This window comes from Trachinotus anak, unplaced genomic scaffold (assembly GCF_046630095.1).
Source record: "Trachinotus anak isolate AG129_WGS33_773 ecotype Australia unplaced genomic scaffold, CSIRO_AGI_Tana_v1 ptg000009l, whole genome shotgun sequence".
In the NCBI taxonomy this organism is placed as follows: Eukaryota; Metazoa; Chordata; class Actinopteri; order Carangiformes; family Carangidae; genus Trachinotus; species Trachinotus anak.
The window spans coordinates 21,986,441-22,012,351 of record NW_027273860.1 but is presented as its reverse complement, the minus strand read 5'-3'; the positions used below and the strand labels follow the sequence as shown (position 1 = coordinate 22,012,351).

The following is a 25,911-nucleotide window of genomic DNA, read 5'->3' as shown; positions in this document are numbered from 1 at the left end:
CACAACAGACATAAACTAAACTTTTACAACAAACAGGAAATATGTCAATATGCCATAGATACAGTGAGGTCAGCTGTGGCTTCAACTTGAGCCCTATTTTTTTTTAAATTTTTTATCCCATGTTTTTTTACACTTTGTAAAATGAAGTTTACTGAATGAGCTGTTTTAACTTCCTGTTTGTTCTGAACCACTGGATGAACTGACAACGATCACTGATCACCGACGAGGAGCTTCTTCTTCTTTTGTTGTTTCTGGCTAAGGAGCTTCTTCTTCTCTGGTTTCTGAGCAGATGTTTATTTGCAGTGGTGTTACTATGTCTGTGTGTTCAGGTTTGGCTGAATCATGACTCAGATTTTTGACTCTGATGTGAGTTTCAGATGTTTTTGGTAAAATGTGAGTTTCGGATATTAATATTTGATGACTTTGTAAATTATTTGATTCATCTGGTTTGGTTTGAGATCAGTTTGAGTGTTTTGACACAATATGTGAATAACTGTAACCAGTATTATGAGACATGAGGAGCTTCCAGCTCCTTTTATTCTGTGAAAGTAGCTCTCAGAATAATGCTCTATATGTTCACTTGGTAGCTGCTAACTGTGGGGCTGTGCAGATCCTGTAGAGCCAATGTTTAATTCTTTTTTGCTGGAAACAGCTGCTGTTTAAAACTGTGCTATGAGAGCAGTGAGAGTGAAGCTGAAGACAGGAAAACCAAATCAAAGAGCTGAAGACTGAGGGGAGCTGCAGGGTCATGTGATGAATCTCAGTGGGTTTGTTACTACGAGTGACTCTTTGCACACAGTAATTTGATCTTTTGTTATTATACGAATCTAGACTGTAGCAGCTTTAGACTGACATGTGAAGCAGCAGCCTGACGACGTCTCCTCCTGCTCTGTCCATCACTTTGGAATCGTTTGGTTTTACCTGCAGGTGACTTGCATGTAAATGTGATCACTTGACTTCTTTGTATCACTGCTGCCTTCAGACAGACATTTTCATCTTTGGCATTTCCATAATAAACATGTCGTCAAACAAACTGCATCATATCCATCACGTCAGAGGAGAGTGGTGCTGAGGTTGTTAAAAAACATCTCTATAGGCCCATATGGGTGTAAGCTTACTAATGTCTGCTATTTACAACATCATTATTACCCAGATCATTGTTTCCTGGCATGCCTTAGGTATCATTCCTCATTATGATTGGCAATATTTTTCACCACTTGGCACTTAGTATTCACTGCGTGTGTGTTTGTGTGTGTGTAGACAGGCCCAACACAAGGTTTAATGATGACACCATCTGGGAGGAGGCAGACTGTTCTACTCTGCCACTGTTTCAGTACGATGCTGGTAAATGAACAAGACAACTTAAAACATGTGCTGCAACAAGCATCCACCAAATTATTTAAGACTCTTTTGTGTTCATGACTTTGTTGTTTTTGCTGTGAGACGGAAAGATTTTTGCACATAGTTGATTTTAGCAGCACATGAGAGGATGCAGAGCACAGAAGGCAGCAGTGGGATGCAGAGGTTGGTGCAGATGTTTATAAAATAAAGGTAACTCCATTTTGACTCTTTCATCATGAACCTGCAGTTACGATCCACTGTTATGGCTGCTCATTATGCTGTTAATTGGTTTGTCAGAGGTCCAGCACGGTTTCTGAGCTTTGCTGACTCAGTCATAAAGAGGCAATAATGAACGCAACAGTGCGAGACTTCACACCATTACAGCTGATTAGATGATATAGGAGATGCTTATTTTGTTGTTTTTATTTTGTAGCACTTTTATAAGTCATCAATTGATCATGTATATTATTTATTGTATTATTTCCTCACTTTTACATGCTGTATGTGGAAAAGCAGAATAAGCTCACTACATCATTCTCATTCAAAGCTGTTACAGAGAGACTGAAAATCACAGCCTAAAGTGGGTTATTGCTTTTTGACAAGGATGTTAACTCACCATAAAATTAAAAGCTAAAGACATATTTTCTTTCTCAGTGAGTGAAGTGAATCAGTGTTGATTCAAAGAGACTCCACCCAAGGAATCAAAGCATCCGTGTTGTAGGTAAAAAATATCAAACTAGAGAGTGAATCACAGCTTCCTCTCAGCTCTGACGTATCTGCACTGATACCTGTACAAATGAACCTTTCGGCTGTCAGAACTGCTCTATGTGCCTTTTAAATTGCACCCTGGGGACAAATAAAGTTTCTTGACTTGAATTGAAAATTAATAAATTTTTTTCAGTGGATTAAAATTCAAAGCCCATGTTTTCATCAATGAAAGCTTTTGTTTTGGTGGGCAGCTAAAACTGAAAAATGTGTTTCAATACTTTGTGAAATCTGAGTGTGTGTCAGCGTCAGCGTCAGCGTCAGCGTCAGCTCCAGCGTCTGGGGCTGGGTCTGGGTCTGCGTCTGCGTCTGCGTCTGCGTCTGCGTCTGTGTCAGTGTCAGTGTCAGGGTCTAGCAGAAAAAACCTAGCAGCAGCTTGGTCTCTTTTTGACTTGAGCTTGGTTTAATTGAAGCTAATGTTTCTGCCTGTCTGAGGTGAAACATTGTCACTGAATCGAGTTACTCTGTTGGAATCGAAAGGGAAATGTTCACAAAGAGATGTGCTGCTGCCAAAAAACTCAGGAGACTGTGGCATTACCTTCTCCACGGTGACGGCCACATGAAACCTGTAAAACATGTATGGTAGGGGAGGAACTCACATGGGAGGCCTCCTCACTTACAGCCTGGAGGATTCACAGTTCAAGGTTCTACTATCGTGATGGACACCTCCATTACTACTGTTGTTTTTCTGAACTGTAATTTGATCTATTTCTGCAATGTGACACATCTTTAATATACTTCTTCATCTTCTACAATACTTTAAAAACAGCATGAGAATATAGGACTGTGTGTGCATGAAAGGCTGCTAACAGTCATGTAAACAGTGGGCTGTTCTTACAGTGATCACTCTGACCTGTAAAAACCAGGTAACTGAAAATGGCTGCAGAGCTGCATGCTCCAGCACTGATGTAGCTAAATATAACAGACAGAGCCATGTCTGTGAAGCTCCTGTGTTACCCAGGAAACAGCCATCATGAATGTTGGTAGTTACACCTGTGCTTTAAAGTCTGCAGGGAAAAAAGCTAAAAGCTAGAATTATAGTTAATTAATTAACAGAAAATTAATTGGCAGCTATTTTGATAATAATTAATTGTCCTTTTTAAGCCAAAAATAGAAGACTTTACTGGTTCAAGTGGTTTTTCTTTGTCATTTCTGACATTAAACACAATGTCTTTGGACAAAACAGGCCATTTTCATTCTTTTGGGAAATTGTAATGTACATTTTTTCAACAATTTTCAGACCAAACAATAATTCAATGTTAAATATATGATTGTAAACTGAATGTCTTTGCATTTTTGTGCTATAGGAAATTATAACAGGCATTTTCCTAATTTTATATTATCTTATAGACAAAATAACTAATAAACTGATCAAGTAAATAATCAACAGAATAATCGATAATGACTATAGTTTTTAGTTGCATCACTGAGGCAACCAACCATCAGGTTAAACCTGGCCTAAAGAAATTCTCAAAGGCCTGAGGATGAGCCAGACCTCTTCTTTCAGACAGAGAGTCAGCAGACACACACTCCTGAAAGACGTCCCAGTCAAACACTAACAGTTGCACAGAAACCATGTCTGTCTGTGCGTGTGTGTGTGTATGTGTGTGTGCGCAGACCTTTCGGTTCTCCTTGTCTGATGTGGGGTTGTTGGTGACCTTGAAGAGGTGCAGGTCGATCACTTCTTTCATTTCGTAGTTGTCTCCCCGCCGCTTACAAACGATCACTGCAGCATCGAACAGGAAGATGTGCCTGTGGTTCACACCACATAATGTCAAAGTCATTGAAAGCAAACGTTACTCGTTAAATTACTGTGTCCTGCATTTTATCTGACACACTAATGGCTATAACACTGATGATTGTATCATTACACATTATGAGCCAGAGTCTGTCTGGAACTCTGTGTGGTCATAACTAAAAATCATTGTTACCTGAAACTTTTAACAAGGTTTTATTTTTCTAAATATTTTTTATTATTACTCTTAGGTCTTCTCTTGTGTGTCAGAAAATGCTGCCTCTCCAGTTCCTGAGCTGCTTCACAGATATTTGCCTCCAGCTGAAGGCAGCTGTTGTTTTAAGATGCAGTCGACAGCTAATCAAGGCGGGTGACAGGTGTTGGGCCGACCTAATCCTGGAGAAGGGCAGGACTAACAATGTTCTTTTTGGCTGATGAAAAAGTTGCAGTGCAGCTTCAAGAAGATCGACTTGTACCTGTCACACAACAACGTTTGTAGTTGAATGTAGTTGAATCTGATGGTGAGTTAACAAAAATATCTACAACTGGTGATTTGTTATTCTGGACCTCCTTCATGACATCGGCTGAAACATGTGACAGGCGCCGTGTGCTGACTGATTGTTGTGTAATTCACAGCACACTGTGGCCTAAAGTAACAGTAGTTTTTCCAACCACAGCACCTGATTCTAGTGAAACTGCCGTCAGTCATTCAGTCGAGCGGCGTGGCAGCCTGACAACTCACCTGTCCTGTTTAGCTCGTTTGTCCACCGAGGCCACCCGTACCTCCCCGTCACCTTTGGGTCTCCCATAGTTACTCAGAGACTGATTCTACACAAAAAGACAAAGAGGGTGATGTGACAGCAGTAAAAGACTCGTTATCTGGAGGAGTCACATGACTTACCAGGTTTTCAATGGATTTCTGATACTGATCGATTTCTCTTAACGTCTCATTGTCTCGCTTCACTTCGTTAACGTACTGAGCCAAGTCCTGGAAAGACATCACATCAGATTAGATAAACACATAGTGAACTGCTATATATTAATTTGTTTTGTATATATCATTATACTTTAAAGTGCAGCAGCAAGTATGAGATTAAAGTGCTTTTCCTTCATTTTGTCCCGGGTGCACTGCGACTCCCTCAGCTCTCCACACAGAGGAGTCCCTGTGTTACTTTTTATTAATTTCTCTCATTTGTTCTTCCTTCGTGTGAAAAAGGTTTTCATTTGTTTTGTGCAGTTCTTACTTTCTTTAGTAGTAACCACTGCTGATATGAACTTGCAAACTCACGAGGCAGTAGAAATGAATCCGACTTGTCTGAAAACAATATTCTCAGCTTTCAACTGAACACTCTTTCTCAGTTCCTTATAAATGCTGCACTCAGATTCCTTTATTCAGAGTTGTGGGCATGCAGCCACTTATGACCATGATAAAGTTCGGCTGAGAGGTCCCACAGGCTTCATAGCAGGCTGAGAGTATCTCATTAAATAGAGTGACAATAACAGCAAAGTTCATGATTCTGGTCCTTATGGTTTGGTATTAACTTAATGACAAAACATAAATGGAACGATTTCTTCAGTGAAGGACCTTCAGCTGCTGGGACAGACTCCAGCTCTCAGTGATGCTGAACAGGGTGTGTAAAGTAAGTCAAGTAAAAATGAACTGGATGAGGTCCTGATGAAAGTACTTGGCTGAAAATTATATTTGGCAATAAAACCTTTTTTTTTTCATAAGGTGATAAGTGCTAATTTTTTTATCAGTCTACCTTTGAACCAACATGATCGTCTCTACACCTACTGTGTGTGGATCTTAGTCAGCATTACAAGATGCTGATTTCACATTTCAAACTCACTCCACCTTGACCAGCTACAACAGTGAGATGCTGCTGATCCAGTGACTGATCAGTAAGAATCTAATAATGAAAGACTGGTGGTGTTAAGTTATAGCTATAGCAGGTTTTCACTTGAACTCCCTGTGTCTGCCGGCTGGTTACTTTACTGTCTATCACTGGTGGAGAAAACGCTCCGTGATGTCTCTTTGTTGGTGATGTGATATCTACAAAGTACAAAACGTGTTTACAGCCTTCAGTTATGTGAGCTGCAGTTCAGACAACGGAGGACAGGAAGTCATCTGAAACACTACATTTCCTCCCATGCTTCAGGTCTGGGCAGACACTGATAACTGACCTCTGTCAGCACACTGATCTGCTCTTGCCTCCTGTGTTTGACTGCAGGTGCCATATCTGTGCATGAGGCAAGTCTCCAGATAGTCCCGACCTTTCAGCCAATCAAATTCTAGCATGCCTAAATCGGTCGTTGTGGAGACGTAGCCTCTGGTAGGACACATTGGGATTGGCTAATGACTTCACTCCAAACAGTACAAATGAGTTCACTCAGATATGGGTAGGGACACGTCCCGACAGTCCATATGCAAACCTACGCCAAACGTTTTCATCAAGACATGAGAACACCTCCCACCTGACCCCACTGGCCCAATCCTACTGGAAATATTTGCGGGGATGAAGTTAATGTATTTCTGGTTAATATAAAGTGTACCTTCATGGCGTCCAGTGCCGTCCGCAGGTTGGCTTTGTCTGTGGCATCATGAGTGTGTTTCACCAGCTCCTATTGGACAGAAACAAACCACACACAAAATATAAGCTGGAGACACCTCTCTCACTCTGTGGAGTAAAACTGAGCTGCTCTGTTACTCACTGAGCTGGAATTATATTCTCTAAAGGTAGACCTATCACTGTCCTTTGAAAACTGTCCAAAACATGAGCTTTCCCTGAGCTAAGAAATGTCTCCATGTTTTCTGCAGTGTGGTGATGCTTTTTAATCCAAAGAGTATTATTTAGTTTGAGAAGTCCTGTATTAAACCAGACCAGGATCGTCCCCTGACCTTAACCAGGAGTCTAAACTAGAACTGAACAATTAATTTAAATATTTGGAAATATTTGGCCAAGTGCAATTTCCAAATCGCAGGATCTGCAATTTTGTGTCACAACAACAGATCATAAATGAATCATCGTGGTGCTACAGAGACACGACCTGCACATCATCTTCTCCAGACATAAAGGAACATGTTTGTTCATCTTTTATATCTTTTCCGGGGAACATGACCATTCCAACTGAAATCATGACTCATATAATAATGTCTGTCAAAATCATCACAGAATCATTTTTGCTTTTGTTCAGTCCAACACTAAACAGAAGCATGAGACAGTTGAGTCACTCACTGGATGTTGTTGCTGCAAGATCAGATATTTCCCGGAAAATTTCTGATCTCATCAACATATTTGTGACCTAACAAATATGTAAATGAACCTTTGCTCATGATGTTATTAGGAAACACATCGCATGACAATAATGCTCCTTCAAAACGTACTTGCTGTTCCCAATGAGTCGTAGTCAAACATTATTTCTGGGAGCCAGTGACAGTATGTGTAGATGAACAGGAGGCTATCTGTCAATCACAACCCAACAACACCTGAACATTAATGAGCACTGCACACACACTACACCCACATCCCACACACACATCCCACACACACACACACACACACACACACACACACACACACACACAACAGAGAGCTGCAGCGCCAGATATGAAATGAAAGAAGGTGAATCAGATAGTATGTGTGTGTGTGTGTGTGTGTGTGTGTGTGCGTGTGTGTGTGTGCACTCATCCATTGCAGGTGTGTGTGTGCGAGTGTGTATCTGAAATTGCTTGCCAATATCTGGCTGCAGCGTAAACAAGACATCTAGACCTCAGCAGCGGAGGATAAGGAAGGATGCCATGCATGTCCTTCATACAGGTCTATACAAACAACCTCCACACACACACACACACACACACACACACACACACACACACACACACACAGACACACACACATACACAGTGAGCCGCTAAGGGAGATATATATGTCTGCCTGGCACTGCTCAAATCCCTGGTGTCAGTCAAGCTCAACTTGGGCATTATTATCACTAGCAAGACGACAGAGTCCCATTTTCCCATGCTCGCTCCTTCCTCCACACATCCACAGAGATACAGAGGAGGGAGTGGTCACACTGATAGCCAGGACCACACATGATGGACTCATCGAGGGAAACAATTTACTGTGGGTTTGGTGGGAGGGGGGGGGGGGGGGGGGGGGGGGGGGGGGGGGGGGGGTGATGAGCAGCAGTGAGGAAGAAAGAGCGAGAGAGATTGATGACAAAAAAAGACAGAAAGAAAGAAACAGCAAGAGAGAGGAACTTGGGGAGTGAGAGGAAGTGACAAGACATGAGCGGTACAGATTCAGGCTGTCACCATGTGTGACACTAACCCAGTGGATGCTTTATTCGGTGCAGCTATCTATTACCCGGCTGTTCCACAGGGATCTCAGCCCATGTTGACGCAACAAAACCTCTTTGTTCCTACAGTTTTTTTGTGGGACATTTGTGTTGCATGCAAACATGAGGGGGTGGGATCAGAGGGCTTCAGAGCCTCAGTTTAGACTTTTTATGGAAAACCCTGTTGAAATCAGCTCATTTCTGCCTGAACAAAACAAGTACAGGCTGTGAAACTGCAAATGAAAGAGGACAACACGCGTGGCTTCTGCTTTAAGGCGTATTGTTGTATTCCACCTGCTGTGGACATGCAGACCCTTCACTCATTAGTGACGTTAATAACACACACAGCACACGCTCTGCTGCAAACAAAGCTGTGCCTCACACTGTGGAAGTCTGTATTTTTCATCTTAGGCTTTTAGACACTGATATGACCCATCTGAATGTCAGCAACTGAACATGGAGGCGTTTTTTTCCTGCCTGTGAAAAACTGAAGAACTTTAGGTGCTTTTTTTGTTGTTGTTTTTTGCAAGAAACGACAGTTTGAATTTTTAAGGAGGGAAAAGGTTTTTTTTGTTTGTTTTTTTTTGCTGATTTTGCTTTAATATATTATGTTTCCTCCTGAATCAGACCATCCTGCACACGATGGCTCATCATCACACACACAACTAATATATAAAATAAAATATTAGTAATATTACTAGTCAGATTAAAAACACTGAGACTGGAAACTCCAGTAGTGCTCCTGTCACCTCCACACACACACACACACACATAGAACATACACACAACACCTTCAACCAGTGTGATGAGTGCATAGTTTGTGTGTGTGTGTTAGACCACTGAGGAGACATAGCTGTAGTCATATTGACTTATTTATTTAAAATTTAAAGTAAATTGATGAAAAAACTACAAATATAAACTCGCAGAATTATAAAAATGTAGTTGATAGAGAATGTGTGGAACAGGGAATGTTTCCACTGTCAGAGCCACATGAGAAACTTCTCCCTGACTTTGTCTGGGGGCTCCAGGGCCTCGGTGCAGCTCCGCACTACTTCACCTCTACGTCTGTCTCTCTCTAAAGCTGTTTGTCTTCTCCTGTCTGCTGCTCCCTCTCTCAGTCCTCACTTGACTTTATCTATTTTCTCTCTCCTCCTCCCTTATTGTCTCGATCAGATGACAATTATGTGCGGGTCATTTCAGACTGACGATCATAAAGAAGAGACAGAAATAGACGAGAGGAGTCTCAGAGCCTGAAGGACAAAGGCAGAGGGAGGGATGAAACATGGACAACAGCGCCCCCCTGGTGCAGGTCTGGGGCAGTGACAGGAAGCCCTCTCACTCATACAGTCTGATTGGCAGTGTTAATGAACCAAATGCTCCCTGATGGAGCTCAGCTCTGTCACTGACTGACAGTCATCTACAAAGACAGGGAGGACTTTGAAGTTGAAGTTTCTGTCCAGCATTCAGCATTTCCTACAACAGATAGTGACATCACAGCTGAGTTATGGTGGAAATATATGTTGCTAGATGAGCAGAGACAGGTTAGTACACAGCTGCTTCTGCATAGTGGAGGAGGAAGTACTGAGATCCTTCCACAGTGTGAAAATACTGTGTACTAATTGTACTGACTCAGCCCTTTCAAAGTTTACATTTTTATGTACATAATGGAATATTTGATTACTTTTATTTAAACATTAACACGTAAGAGACTTTTCAATGTTGGAGCCGATGGATGTGAAGCTGACTTTACATCTTGGTGGGCAGATTAACCCACAACATGCATCATATTTTATTTATTGATTTAATGTTTGATGTGTAAAGCCGGAACCAGTGACCACAGCTGTCAGATAAAATATTCTGTCTCACTAAACGTAGGATAAAGTATCATGAAATGGGAAATCTCAAAACAAGTACAACTACCTTGTGTTTTGTAGCTGCAGCTGGAGATGATCACATGATCTCCACATCTGCAGTGTGAATTAACCAGGACTCTGACTCGCTATGATCCAGACGTGTCTTTGTTAAACTGTCCTTACCAACAGGGATGTGTCCTCAAGTGTGACTTCTCATTTGTCAATTTAACAAAGTCTTAAGTTCTGAACCCAAAAACTGCTCTTTACTGACACAACTACAACAGAGAGAAATAAAAAATAAACCTATGACATGTGAAATGTATCACAACTCAGTTTTGTGTTGTTTGTGTTTTCACTGTGAGTGTGTGCATGAAAACACCAGAGCGCTGTACCTGCAGGAGAAGGTGGTACTTCAAGACTCGCTGCATAGGAACCACCAGCAGATCCCTTAGTGTGAACTTGCCATAGTTGGCTCTCTTTGAACATTCCTGCACAGACACAGCAAAAGAAACTGATCAGTAGATGATCTTCTGAATGACATGACATGTGTAAATAGACTCTGTGAAGACAACCAGCAGTGAGAGTGTCGGTCTACTTCCTCCTGAGAGGCTCAGAGCTTCAGTGAAACGTCTGAAGGAGCAAACAACTGAAGCTTCACAGACACAAACATCAGCTGCAGTGGCTCAGGTCACCACCTGAGGGCGTCCTCTGTCCACGCAGACAGGAGCTCCTGCCACTGTGGCTGTGACTTCTAGATCACTGATCATTCATGACACAGAGAGTTGAAACTTGTACCTCGAGCTTCATGCGTACGTCCTCCCTGTCTTTGCTGACGTTGTCCAGCTTGGCGATGGCTGTCTCCACACGGCTGCAGTATATCCCATAGATCAACAACCTGAAGCCAACAAACATCATCACCACACTGAACACCGCAAAAAGCTCATTCTGAACTCGAGTTCGCACAACACTGTGTTATATTGTATACTCCAAACCTTTGACTGGTCTCCAGTTAAAGTGTGTTCCATCAGACCTGCCTGATCTCTGAGCTCTGTCCCCTTTCATTTTCTGCTGGGTCTCTGGACCAGAAAGAAGACCTCTGTCTGAGGATCTGAGACTATGCACTGGCTCATGTGGCACTAAGAGGTATTTAATGGAACTGGGAGAAAGGCTGTGAGGAGGCTTAACAGTGATCCCTTCTAAAACGTCCTGGGAGACAGTGTGAAGAAGCTGAACAGGAGCGAAGCGGTCATGTCTCTTGGTCCTGGTTCAAAGCCTGGCACCTGAGATCTACTTCTTTCAACTAATACAAGTGATTGATTGTAGCTGAGTGTCAGGGTTTTCGTGAGTGTAGTGGAAGAGATTAATGATGAAGACAATACTGCACCTCTCTTTGAAAGTGATGAAGATCTGGTGGAGGTTCTGGGCACTTCTGTGGTGGACTGAGTCCTGGATTTCCAGCAGTAAACATTTGTGAACTTTAACCAGGTCCTGAAACACAACACAACACATTACCTTCAGCTTCAGTTCAGAATTTACTGTAATTTTACTCATAAAGAGGAAGTGAGGAGATATTTTTTGCTTTTATTAGACAGGACAGTGGAGAGTGACAGGAAAGGGGCAGCAAGAGGTGGAATGACACGCAGGAAAGAGTTGGGCTGGTCGGGAACCGAACCGACAACTCACCTGCATCTGTACGCATGTGGTACACGTCCTAACCACTCGGCTGTCCAGCATGAACAGGACGGATGATCAAGATAAACTTGTTTCAGTGTTCATGCGGACGCCTGACTGTGGTTTCAGACGGACGTGAGAGAACCTGTCCTTTAATCCAATTATTGTTTGGTCTATAAAATAATGAATGTCTTGTTTTGAGTGAACAGCTGTTATCAGGGAGCTGGAATCAGGAAGTGATCCACAGTTATTTTTCTAGACATACTGATTAATCACTTCATAAGAAACGATACAGTATCTAAATGATTAGCCTTGGACCAGGACTAACATCAGAGAAATGACTGAATATTTACACATGTATGAAGACTGCGTTTCAGTATGTGTGTTAAAAACAACATTCGGTAAAGGTCAGTCGAGCAGCCAGTGGGATTATTAGACTGTACGTGACTCACCGGGATGTTCACAAACACCTCCTCCATCTCCGACATGGATAAAAATGTGGTGAGGGGCATCATGAAGTGCTGCAGAGGAAAGAGAGAGAGAATGCAAAAGAATGAGGCTCGTCCCTCTGGAGTGAGAGTGGGAAAGTCATTTTGTGAGAGGCTGTTATATTATAGGGGCCTAGCTGCAAAGACCTGCAGTCAGCAAAAACAAGCATGACTGTCTGGGTCACGACAATAATCTAATTTTCAGAGTTTGCAATTTAATGATTTCCTCTCAGAAACCTGCTGCCGCACAGTCACCTCTGCATCTCAGAGGAGTGGCGAGCCCAAACTAAATTCCACCATCCACTTCATATCGAAAGTCATCTACTGAGACACTCCACTGGGAAATCAGGCGAGGCCTTTTTCCAGACGTGAGCGTACACAAGAGGGCGAAGACAAGTAGCTGTGACTCGGGGGGCAAGAGACGGCGGGCCTCCCATAGTCCTGTAAAAGTGCAGCGTAAGGTGGAAAACGTGCAGGACAAAGGAGCTTTCCTCTGAGTTCTGGTCTTTTGGTGCAGAGATTCACCATCACTACACACTCATTTCTAAAATAACATGTCCTTTCCCTGGTTTCTGTGAGGGCACAGGCCACTGACTCCTGATGCTCTTGTCATCGTTCAACTGTATGAAATCAAACTGTAGTTGAATTAAGGGGTTTCTGGGGGGGTAGCACCATGGTTAGCACTGTCGCCTCACAGCAAGAAGTCGGTTCTGGGTTTGAACCTGCCGACTGTGTGGAGTTCACATGTGAAAGACTGCCGACCTGTCCAGGTGTGCCCCGCCCTTGCCCAGTATCAGCTGGGATTGGCTCCAGCCCCCCTCACAACCCTAAAAGCATAAGTGGAATGGCTAATGAATGAATGAATGAATTAATTAATTAGTCTCAAAATAACATTTTGACTAAGTCATTTATATTTTTCCTGACACTGAAATGAGCTGCGTAGTTAATATGCAATTAAAATAAATAATGAATTATTAGAGTCGAAAAACACATTGTGTTCCTGACTTCATTCAGAGTAGTTAAAATTCAATTCAATTCAATTTTATTTGTATAGCACCAAATCATAGTATACATTATCTCAAGGCACCTTACAGGGTAAGGTCAAGACCTTACTTTGTTACAGAGAAAAACCCAACAGATCCCACAAAGAGCAAGCACTTGGCGACAGGGGGGAGGAAAAACTCCCTTTTAACAGGAAGAAACCTCCAACAGAACCGGGCTCAGGGTGGGGAGGTCAGCCTCGAGCAGTTCTGTTCATTTCTGCGTCTAAACCAATCACACTGCAGAAATCCCTTCACTGCAGGGTGACATGTGCAGGGCTCCTAAACCAAATAACGTTTTGTTTTTCTGACTTAGCTCATTGATCTGAGATCTAAGGAGAAAATCACCTTTTAGTTCAACTGCTCACAGCTCACAGACATGATAATAACCACAGACCTGTGATAGGGGGTCACTGGCCAAAAAAACACTAATCTTAGTAACATCACTTTAATTTAACAGGATTATACAACTCTACCCACAATCCTTCACTTTTACTCACAAATTGAAACATTAAAACTATATATTCGGTGTCTGGTCACAGAAACAGCCAGCCACACCCATAATAATAATAATAATAATAATAATAATAATAATAATAATACATTCGCTTGAAAAATTTTACCAACAGTAGGACTTAGTTTCCATTTCAGACAATTTCCTTTGTTTCATCCCTGTTTCTATATTTATACATAATAGATATAAAAAAATATTAAAATATCATATAAACTGTTCAAACACAAATTTCACACCAATTAAATGAGCTTTGATATTCTTGTATATGTTCTTCCCTCTCCCCCTTCTTCCCCATCTCCGTGTCTTACAGGTCAGTCTATACCTTCTCTATAGACTCCAGGGTCTCAGTGTATTTCTCCTCTGTCTGCTTGATCTCTGTTAAACAGCAACTCCTGATGTCGATCTCCGCCTGCTTGTGAAACGCCTACACACACACACACACATACACACACACACACACACACACACACACATTACTATGTGTCAGTGCTGTGGGCTGACAAACTGTTGAGTCTTCAACCAGATGTCATCAGTACAACCCACTGAACTAAGTCAGATTCACACACTCTGCAGCTGTGTCTCAGCGAACGAGGGACAGTCATTTCTTTTTATATAATATTTGTAATGTGAGTAAAAATATAATTAACTTCCTACATTTCTAAGATACAAAATTCAGAGCATCTGCAGGTTGAATATTAGCAAGAGAATATGTTCTTGTGAACTGTATTTATATATCAGGGCTGATTTTTTTCTGATCTGTACAAAAACATTTGTAGTTTAGAAAGTTTTTTTTTTTATTTTTTCTTTCTTGCCAGAGAGAAAAAAAAAAAACTTTTTATGCAGAAGATAAAAGAAAAAAACTTGGCCACAAAACATTTCATTTGTCTTTCAGGGCCTCTGTACAAAGCTTATTTTACCAGCAACCAAAAAAAGGCAAGAAGAAAACTTTCTGGACTTTGATGTCCAGACTCACTGTAAAATAAATGTGTCAAATCTTCATTTAATTCAATTCACTGCAGTCATGCTCACATCAAAATGTTTGTTTGACATTTTTTAAAAAACAAACTCGATATTGAGTTTCTCATCAACCTCTCTTCCCAAAATGTGGAAGTCAAACTGCAGACAGTGTCACTGAGGTGAGAGGAGGACTGACCGGAGGAGGGATGGCTTCCGTCTTCATCAGGTCCTCATAGATCTCTCCACCATCTTCATCGTCATACACGCAGTCGTACAGATCCTCCTCATCCTCCACCTCGTTCTCGCTGCAGCACACGGCAGAACACGTTAGTGACGTGACGTCACAACGTCACGCTGCTGTTTGAGTCTGAGTTTTACAGTGAGTCTCTTCAGCTGGTTTAACTGACGTGGATTTTAATACTTAACACTAATCTTGTTAGTCAGGGACAACATTTAATCCATGGCTGTGAAAGTGGCTCAGGAACACACACAAGCAAAGACACCACAGGCCTGTTCTGACTGCTCACATCTCAGCCAGTTACTATACCCCAGCAACTGGGCTAACATGACACGTCAGTGTGTGTGTGTGTGTGTGTGTGTGTGTGTGTGTGTGTGTGTGTGTGTGTGTGGAGCACAGAGCATGTAAAGGAGCAAGGCTGAGTGAAGTGTAGGTGTGTCAGTGTGAGGAATGGGGGGTGAGGTGAGGGGTGAGGGTTAAGAATTGACTGTCCAGGCTGAGAGAAAACACAGGGCACCTCTGAACCATGTCCTGGATAAATAAGACACTGAAGGATGTGAGGGAACACTGCTGACTGTAGGAGGAGCCACAGGTTCATAAGGAGATTCCAGCTCATTGGTTAGGATCTTTAAATCATGGACTAGCTGAGAATGAGAATGAACTTCTTTACCAAGGTTTAATACGTATTCATTTCTCCAGTCACACATGATTCCAGACGACTTGCTAACCCCAGCCTTCATGTATGTTGCAGTAGCATTGTCACAGCAGGAGGTTTGTGTGGTTGTCTAGTTTATTCTTTTCTTGCTCGTCTTCCTGATTCGACAACACAGGTTCTAATCCTGTTTTCTCTGTTAATACTGGGATCATTAGAAATGTATGTATGTGCCTTTAAGCTTCACTCAGCTGCGCCTGTTAGAAACTGATTCACTTAAGTTCTGTGAATAAAACATGATACCTGTGAGGTTTTATTTGACTGATCGATCATTTGATTTGATTGTTTTCTATAATGAAGAACAGAGACGCAGTGATTCCTCCTCAGTGTCGGGGCCAAAGTTAGATGACTTTCCACCTTTCTCTTGTAATCAGGGTCTGATAAAGCTGCGACCCCTGACAGATAATCCCTGAAAATGTTTTCTCAACTCAATTTATTTAGTCATTAATACCTAATTTTAAAGAGAGATACTTTCTAACAAAATTTCTGGAGCTTGAACAGCCTTTTGTGAAGCATCAAGTCGCTTCAATGCATCTACTCATGATTTGATTTTCTCAGGGCATCGAGAAGCAGAAAGAGTGGAGCTGCTGTTCATGACTGAGGAGAGGCGTGTCAGTTCATCTGAAGAAGTGACTCTTCATTTGAACTTTGCTCTGTTATTTTGTTGGTGTTAGAGTGAAGAGTTCAGACAGTCGGCTCTAAACATGGATGAATTAAACTGAAAAGTGGGAGGAAGCTGCTCTGCTGGTGGATCAGTGTGTTTCTGTTCATGTTCTGTCCATTTAGCAGCTGCTGAGCACTGAGCAGACAGGAGCTGAGAGCTGAAGACGGCTCTGTTCAGTGTGATCCATCGGCAGCTGGCTGCTGCTGTCAGGCTGGTTTCCTCTGTCACTGCTGACGGCTGAGCTGCTTTCTACTTATGAGCTGTCAGCACTAAACAGAGCACCGTGTCAAAGCAAGGCCTCCAAAACATTTTTCAAGTGGAAGATTAACTCTCTGCTGGCTTACATGACAACACAGCCTACAGTGGCACTGCCACTTATTTGTTAATGGTTTGTGCTTCAATCCAAGAAGTGACTTTTGACTCAGTGCAGGCTGCGCTTTACAAATATAAGCTTAATTAAACACTGGCTCTCATCATATATTAAGTGCAAGACAAAGACGGGTTACTAAAGTTCAAACACATTTTAAATCAGCAACACTTTCATCAATGTGATTGGGGGGGGACGACGACGACGACGACACATACTCTATGAGATCCTCCAGGTGGTTGTAGATATCATCATCTTCAACTCTCTCCTCTGTTGGAAAAGGCCTTTAAAGGGAAAACAGACACACTCAAACTATTCAGTTATAGTCTACAGTGAATCAATGACATTGAATCAACACAATCAAACATGATGACATTGTTTAATATGGTACAAGAACACACTGTATTTTGTCATTTCATGAGACACACCTGATTCCAGTTTGTTGTGCTATCACTGTGTGGGACAGTTTAGACAGTGCATCCATCACCTGCAACAGTAAGAAGGATATTTGTTACTTCTCAGTTCCACTGACATTACAACAACAAGCACAGAGGTGTGAGCGACATCAGTGTGTAGGTGGAGTCTGCTGCATTTCCAACAGGAGACACATGAGGGCAGCATTCTCAAACACTACAACACTTACTGTAACTGTGCTGCTCGGCATCACAGACACACAACGTTACAGTGCCTGGTAAAAAGAAATGATCAGATATCATAACATCAGTATTCATCTGTGTTTGAACATCAGACAGATTCATTACTGAGCTGCTGGGACTCATGACTCACTCAGCTGGACCTGAGGAACTAGGAACAATGGGAGAGGAACAGTGTTACATGAAAACTCACAGTTAGCAGTACGGTAACAGCAGGCCAGAGTCACATGACCTGATCCGTCATTGATCGTGCTGTGAAGTTAACCGTTAGCCCTCGTGGGCTGACATGATTGCTATTAGTATGACAAGTAATTTCACGCTGCTGTGCTCAGTCCTGCCGGTGCCCTTGACTCTGCAGGAGCACGTGTGACCTGCTCGACTAATCACAGCTGAACTCACCTGCTGAACATGGCTTTATTACCTGAGTCAACTCTCACAGGTGGCTCTGATCATTCACGTTTTGAAACCTAGCAAACAGCCCTTGAACCTCTTTGTGGGTCACCTACTGTCATCACACGCCTGCACGCACACATCACTGACTCAACATAGAGAACGTCTGCCCCGCACCGTGAGCTCTCACAGATCAATACTGATCGCACAACTGGCCTCTCCCCTCCCCCACCACTAAAGACCATAAACAGCAGCACACACAACCCAGAAACATGTTTCTGCTGACATCCTCCCATCTCTCAACTCTACCACAGCTGGGTCTCATGATGTGACGCTCCCTGTGCCACTGATGTGGAGCTCATGTATGTGATGCCGAGGATGAATGGACTTTAGCTGTTTTTAGTATCAGTGCATTTAAGCAGAAGGGCCTCTACTGACAAACAGATATGTATTGATTAATTGCAAGATATTTAATCAATCAACCTGAATTAATCACATCCGTCCAACAGGAGGTGGTGAAACTCTAAATCTGATGAGGCCTTTTATCATCACACACCTCAGACTGATAACAGGCAGCAGAAACACAAACTAAACCATCTAAAGGAGATGGTAGTGGGAGCGGCTGAACAGTGGGGTGGGGGTGAGGGGTGAAGGTGAGGGTGGGGGTGAGGGAAGTGTGTTTGTAACAGTGGAAATACAGTGGATGATACGGTGGCCCTGAGAGCTCAATGCAAATTAAAACACAGCCAATGCAAACAGACACAACACAAACAAATTCAGTGTGACAACAGATGAGCTGCAGGTACTCACAACACAACAGTAACAGACATGTGATGTCAAATTGATGAAGATGTTTTCAGAATTTGTTTGTGTTTTGCTTTTTTAAGATGTGCTGCATTGAGCCCTAAGGGCCACCGTAGGATGCTTACACATCATGAGGAGGTAGTAGAGGTGCGCTGGAGCTGCACACCTGCATGCTGACATGTTGACATCAGTCCAGGAAATAAAAAGTAGAGATAACATTTGTTATTGTGCTTCCCTTTACAGCACAACAACCTCACTACAGGTCACTTTACTGGATCCTCATTCTGATACTATGTTAGAAATAAATGATCACCAGTTTATATTAATAACCAGTTTAGCTTCATTATTGACTGTGAATAAAACACACACTGAATGTTGGTTTGTTTTTTTGTTTCCTTTTTTTTGGCCCTAAAAACAGACAATCCCTCATCTCCAGTGAGCATAAGGTCCACATACATTCAATTTTCCACTGATTACATCTGCAAAGTGTTGTTATAAAACAAACCAGATCATCAGTGACTGTCAGTTCTTTAGACTGAATTCTACACTAATACAGTATAATAACTATCATCTTTTCATTCTCGCACTAAACCAACAGCTTATTCAGAACCAGCCACGTGTTGCTGCTCAGTATGGAAACTTTTTTTCCATGTTACATGAGAAACAAGAAGTAAAACTAGCACTCAAAGAGCTTCTTTAGAGCTGACAATCCATCAGCCAAGCACAAGCTCAGGTCCTGAAGCAGGCGCCTGGAGGTTCAACCATTTCTGCTGCAGAGAGGAGGAGGACAAACAGATTCAGTCTTCAAGCAGTTCTCAGCGTGACTGTGGGGACTAGCTGTGATTTGTTCTCTATGCATCACATTAGTTCAGTGATTAGACATCTCAAAACTTTTACAACATGTCAACCTTCCATTAACCATCAGCTCAACATGTAGAATAGGTGCTGTTCAGAGCCAGTCACTGTGAGGGCTGCAGACACACAACAGTGCACTGACAATGACACAGCTTGTTTCGGAGTCAATCCTCAGATATTCCCTGCAGTTATTCATCCTGACACAGTTGTTAGACAGAGTTGATGGCGCACTCTCTCCACTAATGAATGAAGGGCACGACATCCGGAGGCCAGCTGGCAGGTACAGCGTGCCCAAAAGCTGAGGATCCGCTGCGTGCTGAACAGAGCTTTGGAGCTTTTCCAGTTGTAGCTGGCAGGAGTTTTGGGGACGAGTTGTGTTGGGCTTTTTGGCTTCAGTGAACACATGAGTCACACACATTTGCAACAAAACTGACCATCTGCACACAGCCAAGAAGACTCACATGCATTACATCCATCAGTGGTCGCACCGCTAATAATAGAAATGTCAAGAAAATGTGCACAAAGGAAATGAGAGGTTGAAATTCCAAGAGGCCGTATACTTCATTTCAGCTGGAAAACCAGTCAGCAAAGCAAAAATATCGATGATTACTACTGTTCTCAGAGTCGCGTTATGCAAGACTTTAAAAATAAATAAATAAAAATACATCATGATTCAGCTGTCACAAGGAATCCAGATCAGGACTGGTACAGTATCTGTTCTCTAAAGCTGCTCTGAGCAACGGTGTCATCAGCCAGAATCCCAGAGTGAGGCTGAAACAGAGACAGCAGCCCAGGACTGTCAGACCACATCTGAGGGTCCGAGGATCTGAGGCCAGAGGCTCAGCAGAGGTGTGGACAGTAAGTGGTGCTGCTGGAGAACTGAACCTGGTCTGTGATGGGGCTAATGAAGCTGCCCTGTCTGACCGCGGCTGCAGCACTGGATCTAACAATTCACACCCCCGCAATCAATCAGGATGATGGGAGATGGAGGCAGGTTAATGTGTAAAAATTTTCAGTTTTTCATCTTGATAATTTTATCCCTGACTAGTGGAAACAACCACAACACAGTGACCACGTTACAGGAGGCTGCAGCCCTTCACTGATAATTCACATTAAATCAGGTGCTCAACATTATGAGAGCATGACCACCAGGTAGAGACACAGACTAAATGTTTGTGCTGTCAACATGCAAACCCACTGATCACCTCCTCTGAATTCATCCTCCACTGTTTCCCATGGCAGAGGCCAGAAAATGGCTGGTGCATGTTAGATGTGTAACGTGCCAAAGCTTTCACTGGTTTCACACACAACCCAGCGTGCTGTCCCAGTTTCTGCACTCTGCTTTTACTCCTCCTTACTGTGGCTCCTTTTCTTTTCTCTCTTTTTTCTCCAAATCACTGCTTACTGAGTATCAGCTAAAAATAGAGATCTGGTAGGTACTCCTGCGGAACACAGACATTTTTTGTTGAAAGATTCAACCCTGACTGTAACTGAGATCATCTACATTCTGAAATCAGAGCTCACCTGCAGCGTTTCACTGAAGCCCAGTGTCAAAATGACTTTATAACCTAGTTTGGGGGGGGGGGTTAAATGAAATGCATTAAATGCTGTCATTTACAGCTACAACGCTGCTCATTTGCTTTTTTCTATAAAAAGTAAAGAGATGCAGAAGGATTATTTTGCTGCAAAAAACAGGTCCCCCCACCCCCTGACATATCTGATCACTGCATCCCTCCCCAGACCACATAAGACTGACCAGGGATCAGTTGGTTGTCAAACGCTGCCTTCAGGGTTTTCTCACCTTGTGTGAGAAGAACCAGGAGGGAAACACTTGGGGCCTGATCCAACCACAGCAAACACACAGGTGTGACATCAGCTTCAGACAGCGTCACCATCATCTGCGGCCTTCACTGTTACTTCAGAGGACTCTGCTCGACTGCAGACGACCTCAGACTGTCTCTGATGAGTTTGAGGCTGTAAAATACAAACTGTTCCTTTTTCTTTAACTTTGCTGTAAAGAGAAACTAGAATTGGCTTCTGCTGTGGTTCTACTGAGGCTTGAAAACTAAAAAGCTTTGTTAGCGATGATGTGAATGTGCATCAATCAACAAGTTGATTTCCAATAACCTTTTAATACCACTGCTGCTCATGTTTACAGGCCACACCTGATAAAACCTCCATGAAGCAGGAAGCACGTCAGTGAAAACCTGTTTGGCTTTCTGAACGACTCTTCTTCACACACTTTTAAACTGTTTGGAAATAAAGGATGTGAATATTTAACAACCTCCTCTGCTGAAAAACAAACATTACATGAAGTACACAATGGACACAGTGGATACAAAGTGTGTGAGTGTGTGTCAGTGTGTGTGAACTGATTTTAGCTGGCTTCCTGTGTTTCCCGCGTGCCTGTTGTTGCACGTGAGATTGATTATTGTAACTTCTTGTGTTTGCTTGTGTGTGAGTGACAGATGGACCCAGTGTGTTAAATTCAAGAGGAGCCAGTAAAAGCCTGATTGGCTCGGAGAGAGAGACTAGCTAATGTTTGGCAATCAGTGTCATGGCTCATTAACGCCCATAATACATAATTAGAGTGTTTGGATATAGAGGCGCACAGCTGATTTGAATGCAGCACACGTTTTCTATTTCTCCTCAGTCTTCATCGCCTGCATCATTTAGTCCACCTCTCCTGCTCAGACACGGCTGTACATGCATTATTCCTACACTCATGCATATGATGAAAACAAAACACACAACTTCCCACAACACACTGTTACTCTGACAACATGTCCACACTCAGACAGCTAAACGTGACACACTCATCTGAGTGGGGACAGGAAAAACTGAATCTGTCGCCTCCGTGTTTATGTTTCTTTTGTCCAACAACTTCATGATCATAAAGGAGTGAGAGACGTCTCAGTGCAGTGATAACTGCTGCTCATCAGGAGTTTTTCTGTCCTGCCATCAAATGATTATGTTTGTTCAGTTGTCAGACAACAGAAACACAACAGAAAATAGCACAATAGCACAAAGCGATCACGTCTGGAGGTGGTCTGTCTCACCAGGTTAAATACCAGGTACAGATCACATGGTGACACCAGATGTGAATGCATCTGTACTGTGAGTGCAGCTGGTTGAAACACATCATAGATCTGATCTCAGATCATCTTCACCAATGTTGTTAGATCCAAAATAACAAGATGTGTAGTAAAGCGAAAGTCCTTCCTCTCTGTGTCTGTAGCTGGATACATCACCTGGAATATATTAATGCTGATCTCTGATCCACAGACACACAATGGCTGATCAATGCTGCTATTAATGTGGTATCTTTCTGATCGCTTCTATCTGAGGAACCATTTGTATTTGAAGTCCTGATCACAAACATCATGACTGAGGCAGCTGTGGGATTTTTTTGTTCAGGCATGAAACTGTATATTAATAAGACTCAAATGTTTGGATGGATGCTCCCAGTCCTCCTCTAACCATGTCACACCCTCACTCCATCTCCTGGACTCAAGTTTGTCTCAGTTCAGCTCTCGTGCCGCACTGAGGGAAGTTCACCACAGTGAACTGGGAGTCTGTGCACGATCCGCTCTCCCTTCAAAGAACTCGCTCTCAACAATGTAAGGTCAAAAGCAAGGTCATCCTGGCTGTCCAGGTAAATCACATCAACCTGCACACACTACAGCCCCTCAGGACACACACTAACACACACACACACACACACACACACACACACACACACACTTTAACACCCTCCCCAGAAATCAAAGCAGATCTTCAAAATCCTGCATCATATTCACATTAATAGCAAGCAGATCACCCAAGTGATCACACATTTGCACGGATTTCACACACTGACACACACACACACACACACACACACACACACACACACACACACACACACACAAACACTTAACAAGCATGCTGATGTTCCCACGCTCGAGGCCTTGATGCACAAACACATCTGATCTGCCAAATCCTCAGTCTGCTGACAGGTGAGGTAACTGCAGCTGAATTTCACACTGTGTGAATCAGCAGGCTACTCACAACTGACCAGCAGTCACAACAACACACACACATACACACATCTCTGCTGTACACACACGAGAGGCCTCACAAATGGAGGTGACACATCCACAGTAAAGTAAGAGTTATTTCTATGAGAAATGCAATCATTAATACAAACACTGACTGTGCATGCATATTAAGTCAAGCTATAACAATAAGTTGATTAATCTGTCAGTAGATCGATTTTGATCTGTGATTGATGGTCTGTCCCCCGACCACCTACATTTAAATATAATAAATCGAAAGTGAACAGAGGAGGAGTTAGACATGAAAACCTAATAAAAATTAACACAACTGTTAGTCCAGAACCAAATAACAGAAAAATTAAATGTGGCTTATTGAATATCAGATCACTCTCATCTAAATCTCTACTAGTCAATGATCTGATAACTGATCATCACATTGATCTGCTCTGTCTGACTGAAACCTGGCTGCAGCAGGATGAATATGTTAGTTTAAATGAATCAACACCCCCCACTCATGTTAACGTTCATATCCCTCAAAGCACAGGCCGAGGGGTGGCAGCCATCTATCACTCCAATTTATTAATGAATCCTAAACCTAAGGTTAATCATAATTCATTTGAAAGCCTTATTCTTAGTCTGTCACACCCAAACCGGAAGACACAAAAACCAGTCCTACTAGTTACTGTATATCGTCCACCTGCTCCTGACTCTGAGTTCTTATCTGAGTTCTCAGACTTTTTATCTGAGCTAGTTCTCAGCACAGATAAAGTTATCATGGTGGGTGATTTTAACATTCATGTAGATGTTGAAAGTGACTGCCTGAGTATTGCATTTAATTCATTATTAGACTCAATTGGCTTCTCTCAGCATGTTAATGAACCCACTCACTCTATTAACCACACCCTTGATCTGGTTCTGACTTATGGGATTGACATCGAATATCTAACAGTTTCTCCCAGAAACCCTCTTTTATCTGACCATTCTCTGTTAACATTTGAGTTTTCAGTCATGGACTACACAGCATCTGGGGAAAAAATCCATTACAGCAGGCGTCTGTCTGACAATACCGTTAGCAAATTTAAAGAAAGAATCCCATCAGTACTTAGCCCACTGCCATGTATCAATGCAATAGGAAACAGCTCTCTTAACTTCACATCCACACAGGTTGGTGATCTTGTTGACAGTACTGTAGCCTCACTGCGTGCAACTCTAGATACTGTGGCCCCTCTGAGGAAGAAGGTGGTGAGTCAGAGAAGACTAGCTCCATGGTACAACTCAGAAACACGAGCTTTAAAGCAAAATTCAAGGAAACTAGAAAGGAAGTGGCGTTCTACTAACCTGGAAGAATCTCTAAAGGCTTGGAAAGACAGCCTATTGGCGTATAAAAAAAGTCTCCGTAAAGCCAGAACATCCTATTGTTCATCATTGATAGAAGAAAACAAGAACAATCCCAGGTTTCTGTTCAGTACTGTAGCCAGGCTGACAGACAGCTACAGCTCTGTTGATCCATCTATACCTTTAGCCCTCAGTTGGAATGACTTTATGAGCTTCTTTACAAATAAAATTGTCTCTGTTCACCATCTCCCCAGCTGGCTCAGATGTACTGTCCAGTTCAGCAGCCTCAGAGTCCACTGTAACTGGTTTATATTTTGACTGTTTCTCTCCTGTAGATCTCTCTGAGCTCGTTTCAACAGGTTCGTCATCTAAACCATCGACTTGTCTTCTTGACCCCGTTCCAACAAGGTTGTTCAAAGAAGTTTTTCCTTTAATCGACACCTCTATATTAAGTCTGATTAACTTATCTTTATCAACTGGTTATGTACCGCAGGCTTTTAAAGTTGCAGTAATTAAACCTCTACTTAAAAAGCCTACTCTTGATCCAGATGTTTTAGCCAATTATAGACCTATATCCAACCTCCCCTTTATCTCCAAAATCCTTGAGAAGGTTGTTGCAAACCAGTTATGTGATTATCTGCACAGGAATGGTTTGTTTGAGACTAGAACATATGGTCGGCATCAAAGGAACCACACTAAGCTGGTTTAAATCATATCTGTCAGATAGACTCCAGTTTGTTCATGTTAATAATGACTCTTCTATCAACACTAAAGTCAGTCATGGAGTTCCACAAGGTTCGGTGTTAGGACCAATGCTCTTCAGTCTATATATGCTCCCTCTGGGAAACATTATTAGGAGGCACCAGATGAATTTCCATTGTTATGCAGATGACACCCAGCTGTACTTATCCATGAAGCCAGGTGAGACTAACCAGGTAGCCAAGCTTCAGGTCTGTCTTAAGGACATAAAAATCTGGATGACCAGTAATTTCTTACTCTTAAATTCAGGCAAAACTCAAGTTATTGTAATTGGCCCAAAACACCTCAGAGATACACTATGTGATAATATACTGACTTTGGATGACATCACCTTGGCCTCCAGTGCTACAGTCAGAAACCTTGGTGTCATTTTTGACCAGGACTTGTCCTTTACT

General features: G+C 42.4%; 1 protein-coding gene across 1 annotated transcript in view; it reads right to left on the bottom strand.

Annotated features, from left to right (window-relative positions):
* LOC139625669 (guanine nucleotide exchange factor VAV3) overlaps nucleotides 1-25,911 on the bottom strand; it is a 92,189-nt gene that overhangs the window by 30,821 nt on the left and 35,457 nt on the right. The window contains exons 3-14 of the mRNA XM_071485841.1: nucleotides 17,112-17,170; nucleotides 16,902-16,967; nucleotides 14,899-15,007; nucleotides 14,068-14,169; nucleotides 12,156-12,224; nucleotides 11,417-11,520; nucleotides 10,828-10,927; nucleotides 10,425-10,520; nucleotides 6,395-6,463; nucleotides 4,743-4,829; nucleotides 4,584-4,669; nucleotides 3,726-3,858 (exon numbers count right to left, since the gene is read on the bottom strand). Coding sequence (XP_071341942.1) covers nucleotides 3,726-3,858; nucleotides 4,584-4,669; nucleotides 4,743-4,829; nucleotides 6,395-6,463; nucleotides 10,425-10,520; nucleotides 10,828-10,927; nucleotides 11,417-11,520; nucleotides 12,156-12,224; nucleotides 14,068-14,169; nucleotides 14,899-15,007; nucleotides 16,902-16,967; nucleotides 17,112-17,170 — 1,080 coding nt within the window. The remainder of the gene's footprint in view (nucleotides 1-3,725; nucleotides 3,859-4,583; nucleotides 4,670-4,742; nucleotides 4,830-6,394; nucleotides 6,464-10,424; nucleotides 10,521-10,827; nucleotides 10,928-11,416; nucleotides 11,521-12,155; nucleotides 12,225-14,067; nucleotides 14,170-14,898; nucleotides 15,008-16,901; nucleotides 16,968-17,111; nucleotides 17,171-25,911) is intronic.